At 57.0% G+C, this 8,827-nt stretch overlaps 1 protein-coding gene across 1 annotated transcript; it reads right to left on the minus strand.

Moving 5' to 3' along the window:
• Window positions 1–5,030: 5,030 nt before the first annotated feature.
• Window positions 5,031–8,753, minus strand: SRM (spermidine synthase; the record flags this gene model as incomplete). The annotated part of the gene is made up of 7 exons (XM_011229324.3): window positions 5,031–5,324; window positions 5,412–5,534; window positions 5,641–5,786; window positions 6,110–6,193; window positions 6,764–6,917; window positions 7,711–7,803; window positions 8,295–8,753. Coding segments are annotated over 7 exons (1,080 nt in total), but the record flags the coding sequence as incomplete, so codon positions are not given.
• Window positions 8,754–8,827: the final 74 nt, after the last annotated feature.

Raw genomic sequence — 8,827 nt, forward strand, 5'->3', positions numbered from 1 at the left:
GCAGAGCATTCAAGGAAAACCTCAGACACAAGAGAGAATACTCCAAATCAGCCAACCAACCAAAGAGTACAGAAGCAAAGCAGGGAGGAGAAAATGCCCCAAACCAAAGTGAAACAATCATTAACATCTTCAGAGGGAAAAGAGAAGCAAGGACAAGAAGCAAGAACAGGAACTATTTATTTATTTATTTTATTTATAAAGATTTTATTTATTTGACAGAGAGAGAGGGACAGCCAGCGAGAGAGGGAATACAAGCAGGGGGAGTGGGAGGGGAAGAAGCAGGCTCGCAGCGGAGGAGCCTGATGTGGGGCTCGATCCCAGCACCCTGGGATCACACTCTGAGNTTATAAAGATTTTATTTATTTGACAGAGAGAGACAGCCAGCGAGAGAGGGAACACAAGCAGGGGGAGTGGGAGAGGAAGAAGCAGGCTCGCAGCGGAGGAGCCTGATGTGGGGCTCGATCCCAGCACCCTGGGATCACACTCTGAGCCGAAGGCAGACGCTTAATGACTGAGCCACCCAGGCGCCCCAGGAAACTATTTAAAAAGGAACTCAGGGGGGCGCCTGGGTGGCTCAGTCGTTAAGTGTCTGCCTTCGGCTCAGGTCATGATCCCAGGGTCCTGGGATCAAGTCCTTCATCGGGCTCCTTGCTCAGCGGGAGCCTGCTTCTCCCACTGCCTGCCACACGTGTGCACGCTCTCTCTCTGACAAATAAATAAATAAAATCTTTAAAAAAAAAAAGAAAAAGTAAAAGAACATTCAGAGAACAAAAAATAGTTTTAGGAAATAAAAAGTATGATAGAAATGAAAAGCTCAATCAAATATTTGGAAGATAAAATGTAAGAACTCTTCCAGAAAATAGAGCAGTAAAGAAATAAAAAACAGTGAAGATGAGAACATTAACAGATTTGCACCGTACGTCATAGACTGAAAAAGAGGAATTCCAGACAGAGATAAGGAAACAGAGGAGAGGAAATTATAAAGAAAAGAATGCAAAGAAATGTCCCTAAACAGAAGAACATAAGTTTGTTGACTGAGTGTCCCCAGTGCCCAGAACAAAGAGATGAAAATAGAACTTTACACATGATATCTCAAAAGCCTGGAGAGAAAAATGATTTTGTACAGACTGAGAAAAAAGGAGAGAGAAAACAGAACAAATCACATACAAAATATCAGAAAAAGAATTGTTTTAGAGTTCCCCCAAACAACACCAGAAACTAGAAGCCAGCGTCCGAGATGGTCTTCAAAGATTCCTGCTTTGGGGGTCCTCGCACCCTTGTATGCAGTCTCCTCCCAACTGGAGTAAGGCTTGTGGGGGGATATGGCTGAAGCTGTGTGTTGCTCTGGGGCTCAGCCATATAAGACCCTGCAACTTCTGCCTGGCTCTCTTTGGGGTCCGTTGCTCTGGGAAGCCAGCTGCCATGTTGGGAGGACACTTGGTGTCCCTATGGAGAGGTCCGCATGGGGAAGAACCGAGGCCTCCTCACCACCACCGGTGTGATTTGCTGGTCACGTGAGGTAACCATCTGGGAAGCTGATCTTCCAGCTCTGCTTAAGGTCAGGTGACGGCAGCCTTGGCCGACAGCTTTACTGCAGCCTTACGAATGACTCTAGGTTGGACCAACTGGCTGAGCCAGTGCCCAAATCCTGACCCACAGAAAAGACGTCACTCTGCTACGTTTGGGCTAATCTTCAACACAGCAATAGACAGTCCATAAAAATGGAAAAGAGCAACTCTCAGAATGCTAAAAGAAGATGATTTCCAACGTAGAATTCTACATGCATCCAAATGCTATACCGGTCAATTAAGCACGAAGATGAAACAAAGACATTTCATGGGTGTCAGAGTTTTAAAACTTTGCATCCCTATCCTCAGAAAGCTACTAGCCAGACAAAGGAGCAAACCAAGAAACAGGAAGGTATGGCGTCCAAGAGACAAGACTTCTGATAGGGGGTTCCATTGGGGGTAGTCAGAAGGCTCAGGACAGAACATGTGTAGAGTCTAGAGATTAAAAAAAACCTCGTTCAGTAGTTTTTGTTTCTTAAATGAGAGTGTTACATACTTTCTTTTACAAGTCATAACGGAGAAACACAAATTGTGTATATTAATATTTCCTGTTAGTGATTATTCCATTCAAAGTGATCGTGAATTAACTATAAATTATAATGGGGCAGATACTAGGATCTCGTAACCAAAAAATTGATTGGCATCCTGTCCAGATCCTCGCGACATGTATTGGTCCGAAGATCTTTAAAAAAAGAAAAAGAGCTTTCAAGACTTGGTAAAAAGTTCAGGGCTAAACTGGTGATGAATGTGTTAAAAATTAAGCAAATGCCAAACACCTCCAGGGACGAGCCTCGAGCCTCGGCTGCGCAGGGGGTCGAGTCAGGCTCCCGGCCGAGAGCTGTGATGGCGCCAACAATGAACACGGAGCTAACCGAGGTGATCATTTCGTTGTGGAGAGTGTGGTTGGGTCAGGGAAGGAAAGAACGAAACCCTCGGCTTCCCTAGTGGAAAGTCAACAGATTAGGACTGAACCTGACGAGCGAGCCTTAGCATGGTAATTCAAGAGGATACAGACCTGCGGGTAAATACCAGAACCATCAGCTGGGAGGGGCACACATGGCTGAGGAGGCCACCATTTTCCTTCGAACTATCCACCCGTAGCTACTGGAATCCTTAAACTGGGGCCGGGCGAGTTTTGGTAACTGACTAAACTTCAAAACTCTAGACAGGAGGGCGCCTGGCTGGCTCAGTCAGTAGAGCATGTGACTCTTGATCTCGGGGTCGTGAGTTGGAGCCCCACGCTGGGCATACAGCTTACTTAAAATATCAAACAAAACCCAACAAAACCCAAAAAGCTCTAGGCAGGATTGATTTTATCCTCAATGCCATAGGCAGGGCCTGTTCATGGCTCTCTCTGGGATTTCTGGGACCTCGGGGCTCGGGCCATGCCTGCACTGAATGCCCCGCTTCTTCTTCCGGCCCTCAGTCCGTGTCTCTATCACATCTATCTAGATGTGGTGTCCAGTGCGAGTCCTTAACATGCACCCTTCAAGGAGGTTACTAAAAGCTGGGAAAGTGGAGGGATTTACACTGCAGGCAACTTCAACGTCCAGGTCAGGCATTTTTGTTTCCCCAATGACGCCACTCTTCCTACTACTTGGGGCCTCCTCTTCCCTTCCTCTGCCCCAGTGGGCAATCCTGATTCCCACTAGCTCCGCAAGTACCGCTTGACCTACACTTCTTAACCGAGTATCTCACAAGGGAGGACCATTGCTCTCAGAGGCTTTACAGACAGGGCAAGCAAGCCAGGAGCTGAGCGGCTCAACACCACAGAGCTGGTGGGAGGCAGAGCTGACTCAGACCCAGGTCCAGAGCCCCTGCCAGCAGCATTCCTGGGGTCACCCTGGGGATGGACCTTCCTGGAGTTTGGTAAAGATGAGCTAGAGGAAGAGAGTGGACATCTGGTGATGTCCCTGTTGGGGCCCAAGGGTGCTTGGGCTGAGCTGCACAGGACGCACGCAGGGCAGGTCGAGTGGAGTGGCTTCCCAAAGGCCAGCTGCCTGCTGTCCTCCACCACGTGCTTACTGTGTGTGTGTGGCCTTGGGCATCACTACCTCCCTGCGCAGTTAACAGTATCTTCCTCACAGGCAGCTGTAAGGGTTAAGGAAGGAGACCTGGGTTGGGTCAGGGTCTCCTAACTCGCCACTGTGTCTTCCTTTAACTGACACTCTGCCGTGTGGCCCACACGTCATGACCCCACCTGGCCTCCCTGGGAGTGGGGAGACAATGTCCACCCTCAAGGCCAGGTGTAAGATTGTTCTAGGGTTTGGGGGTGGTGAAATGGCGAAGTGAGCTTGCGATCACAGGTCAGAAGGTGCTCCAAGTCCAGTGAGGGAACGGGGGTGGGGTGCGTGGAGCCCAGAGCCCAGAGAGGGCAAATGACCTCCCCGACGCCACTCAAGAAGTTGGCTGTGCAGCCGGAGCCTTGCTCCCGACCCCCGTGACGACTGCGGTTCCAGCCCCCTGGAAACTGTCAGATCCAAGGGAGCTGCCCAGGGCAGATGCAGGTGGGGGGTGTTCTAGCACCCCCCACCTCCCTGCTGGGACCACTCCCTTGTCCCCTTCCTGCCAAGTCTTCCAGCTCAACCCACCTTCTGGCAGTGCTTCTGTCCCAGGTGGACAAAGGGGTTGGTGAGGTCAGCTTTTGCAAACAGCAGGGCCCTTTCCTGCAGACTCTGAGACAGGAGAGGGCTGGAGGCCCTGTCCCCCAGTCTGCACCCCGTTATGGTGGCTCCTCTCCTCCCAGGAGCGCCTCAGTCCTGGTTGTCGGGGAGGGTGAGGTGCCTGGGGCAGAGGATGGAGGTTCAGGACCTTGGAGAGGGGACAGTCCCGCGCCCACGGAGTCCTGGGACGGCCACCCACACCTACTTTCTGAACCTCTCAACACTTAGTGGGGGGGACTTCTGGGAATTGACCAGAGCACGCTCATGGGTTGGCAGGCAGGATGTGAACCTAAGTCTGAATCCTGAGCCAAGTCAGGGCACCTGATGTGCTTAAACAGGCCCACGTAACTGGACCCCAGTGACACACCAGCCAGCCGCCTCTGGAGTCACTTCCGGCACCCCCCGACCCCCCAGGATGGGACCTGAGAACCCTGTGAGTGACCCTAATTCTTTTGAGACAACAACGGCCCTGAGTGGCCCCACCATGATCTTCTCAACGCCCCAGCCCTGGCCCCGGGGCTGTCACCTCCACCCTCTGTGGGGCTTGGTGAAGGAATGACCGCGGCAGGGTCTCAGGACAGACTTGGGCCCCGTCTGATAACCGCTGTGTCCCCTGGTGCCACAGGTCAAGGGGCCAGTCCCAGGCGACACAGGAGGGCCGGGTCTGCCTATTCACAGACACGTGGCGGACACCCGCAGGCCAGACGCCGGGGCCGGCTCAGAGCCCGATACACAGCAGCGCCCGACGCTGGCTGCCGCGGCACCTGCCTGGGCCCATTCAAGGTCTGGGGACACACGATTCAGAATTTGTTATAAATACACGTGTTTGGTGAGTGAGGGCGACAGAGGTGGAGAAGGTGCTGTACACAGCTGTAGAGGCTTGGAGGCTGAACGCCACATCGACAGACAGTCCGCCCAGCAGGGCAGCCCGGGCAGCATTCTGGGGCCTGTAACACTTGCTTGGTGGGCACACCGGCGGGGCGGGGGGGCTCGTCCAGGGCTCGTCGCGCCCAGGCACCCCGGGGGCTCCCTGGCCTGAGGTCCCGGGCAGCGTCGGCAGCGGCACCTGGGCTCAGCTCACATCATTTAGGGCCTGGGGGGACAGAAGGCCTCGTCAGGAGGACGCCGGGTCACGTGGGGGCTCAGACGGGCCCCGGGTCCCCAGGCGGCAGGCGCTCACCTTGCGGGCGAACTCGGGCAGGACGAAGGCGGCCTGGTGCACGTCCGAGTTGTAGTACTTCAGCTGCATCTGCTCCACCTGCTTCTGCGTCAGCTGCTGCACGGGCTTCCGGAAGTCGGTGCTCTGGGGGCGGGGGTGCGGGCATCAGGGACGTGCTCTCGGTGCCCGCCTGCCCCCTCCCCCGGTCCCCGCCCCGGCCCCTGGGAGGGCTCGCGGCTCAGCGGCTCACAGGGTTTTTGCTGCACAGCATGAAGCCTATCTGGCCGCTGGGGTAGGTGGGGATGGTGCAGTAGGCATAGGCCACCACGGGGAAGAGCGACTTGCAGAACTGCCGCATTTGCTTGATGAGGTCCAGGTGCAGCCACTGACACTCGCCTGTGCGGGGAGAAGGGGGGCATCAGCACCAGCAGGTGGGCCGGCCGCACCACCCCCCCATGCTGGAAGCCTGCTCACCTCCTGCCCACACCCCTGCGTCCCCCCACACTGGCCTGCTCACCCTGCCCATGCCAGAGGGCTGCCCCTCCTGCCTGCCCCCTGCGTTCCCCCCATGCCAGCCTGCTCACCCTGCCCACGCTGGAGGGCTGCCCCTCCTGGCCTGCCCCCCGTACCCCCTCACTGGCCTAACCCCCTGCCCCCCCCGCACCCCCACGCTGGCCTGCTTGCCCGCCCCCCACGTCCCCCCGCGCTGGCCTGCTCACCCTGGCAGCAGAGGACGCCATTGTCCTTGAGGGCCGTCTTCATGAGCTGGTAATAGGACTCCTTGAAGAGACTCTCTGCAGGGCCTGCAGTGGTGGGGACAAGGGACAATGAACACACTCTGGCTGAGGCCCGGCGCCGGGGGGAGCAAGCGCTGCTGCTGCACCACTGCGGACGCGCACAGCTGCCGAGGGGGCAGGGCCGGGACTGGAACCCCGGTCTGCGGATTCAGAAACCAACCACGAAGAGGCTGCTTTTGGGGAGTGCAGGGATCCACTGTCCCAGTATCTGAGAGGGCCCCATGTTCCCATCCCGTTCCTGGGGAGGGGTTCTCATTGCCTCTCTCTCAGGGGACTCTCCACCCCGGGCCTTGGGTTGAGACTAGGTCCCACCACCCGCCCCGATGCTGGCCTCTTAAGAGCAGAGAGGAGACTGAGGAGGAAGCTGAGGCCTCTGGGAGCCAAGGCCAGAGCTCCACTCTCCTTCCGCTGCTGAGCCAGGTCCAGGGTGAGCGAGGGAACGACCAGAAGAGAAAGGGGCAGCTCCAGCTCTGGACCCCCTCTGCCCTCCACTCTGCAAATCAGCTGTGGGCACGGAGGGAAGGCTGGCTTCTGGCCGCTGGCCGCCAGGGGGCCCAAGGCCCATCCCTTGCTTACCCATAGGGTCTGAAGAGTCAGTGATGATAACATCAAAGGCGTCCTGGTTCTGTTTCATGAACTCGAAACCGTCGCCCACGTGTAGGGTCAGCTTGGAGCTGGAGTAGCCCACAGCCATGCCTGGCAGGAACTTCTTAGAGACCTGGATGACATCCTGCGGAGGGAGGAGAGACCCGGCTGGGCTGTGGGGGTTGGGGAGCCCTCCGGCACTCCGTCTCATGGTCTGGTCACTTGCGCAAGCCATTCATCTCGTGGAAACCCAGTCCTCTGCTGCCTCCTCCACGATGGGGGGCTGGCTCCTGCCTGCTCCTCAGCCCACACCCCACCATCCCTGTGCTCTGTTCCCGGACCAAACTGCCCCACCCGAGTGACTTTCTTGCCAGGTCAGAGGAAGGGGAGTCCAGCCTCTGCCTCCACATGGCCAGCTGCTTCTCATCCAGGCCTCAGCTGAAACCCATCTCCTCGAGGCAAGCGCTGACCAGCCTTCACCCCTAAGCTCTGAGCCTGCCTTTGCCTTTCACGCCCTGCTCCCGCAGGGCCTTCATCGGATCACCCTCTGAGGTCTCCTCCTCTCTAGAATATCAACTCCAAGGGGGCAGGGACCGGACCTGTCCATTCACCACTCACCCAGCACCTAGAGCACTGGCTGCCACGTAACAGACGCTCATTAAAAACATGCCGAGTGTAAAGGGTAGACACACAAGTAGTTGCAATGCTCCTGGGTCTGGCCTGGGACTTGACTTAAAAACCAGCTTAGTCTTACGAAGAACCAGCATTGGGGCACACCTACTATGTGCCAGGCCCTTTACTACCCAGTTTTCCTCGTGAATCCTCCCAACACGTTTTTGAGATGAACAAAGAGGCCGAGCAACGTTGTGCCACTCACCCAAGGGTCCACAGCCAATTCAGGGCAGAACTGGGATTCGAACCCAGAACCCGGCACTCACCTCGTCAATCTCACACTGGACCACGGACTCCACGGAGGAATGCTTCAACACCTCCCGCAGGACACCTCCATCCCCACCCCCGATGATCAGCACCTACGAGGGGCGGGATCAGTCAGGAGCACAGCCCCACCAAACAGGCTCCAGCAGGACTCGGGGGGCCTGGGCCCGCACGGAGCAGATGCACTCACACAACACCATCCCAACAGGGTAGGTGTCTCAACTCTTCCGATGCACAGACCTCATTACTTCATTTGCTACTCCCAGAAATGCTTTCCTGCCTCAGGAACCTGGCACGGGGTGTCCCCTTTTCCTGGAAACTCCTCCCAGGGCTGCTCCTTCTTATGAAGCAGGCCTCCGCCAGAACTGTTTGCTCCTAGGGGCTGTGGCAGCCCCCACCCCTTGTGAAGTTAGCCACTCGCCCCACTTACTTCCCCTGGTGTTGCTAGCACTTTCTGACCACCATTTAGAAAGCCCCTGGGCTGAGCACGGGCACACCCGGGACCTCCTGCACTGTTCGGCGGGACAATGAGCATGGGTTTCCTATCTCCGGGCTCCGGGCTGAACCTTGGCGGGAGCTGGGGTACCTTGCGTGGGTTGGGGTGGCTGCAGAGGGGCAGGTTGGCTATCATCTCCTGGTAGGAGAACTCGTCCCTCTCTGTGCACTGGATGACGCCGTCCAACACCAGCACGTTGCCGTAGCTCTTACTGAAAGCAGGAGTGACAGTCAGGGACCTGGATCCCCTGAAGTGGGGGCAATGCACCCCCACTAGCCCCAGGTGAGAAGAATCTCTCCCAACCTGCCAAGGGGTCCCAGGGGTGAGTGCTGGGGGCGACACGTGGCGAGGATGGGCAGGCAGGCCCGCTGGGTGGGGGGTGGGGGTGGACTCAGGGTCCCTGCTCTGACGTGTCCGGTACTGACACGTGGAGCTCGGCGCGTGGGGCCAGCGCAGACTCCGGCTCCCTCCCCTCCCAAGAAGACCGCCCGAAACGCCGGCCCCCTGCCCAGGGAGACGGGATGCAGGGTGGGGAGGGGGTCGTGGGAGGGGACGGGCCTAGTTCCCCAGAACTTCTGACAGTTTTGCAGGGGGAGGGGCGGGGGCAGAGACGGCCCGGGGGG

Source organism: Ailuropoda melanoleuca, chromosome 11 (assembly GCF_002007445.2).
Source record: "Ailuropoda melanoleuca isolate Jingjing chromosome 11, ASM200744v2, whole genome shotgun sequence".
NCBI classification, from domain to species: Eukaryota; Metazoa; Chordata; class Mammalia; order Carnivora; family Ursidae; genus Ailuropoda; species Ailuropoda melanoleuca.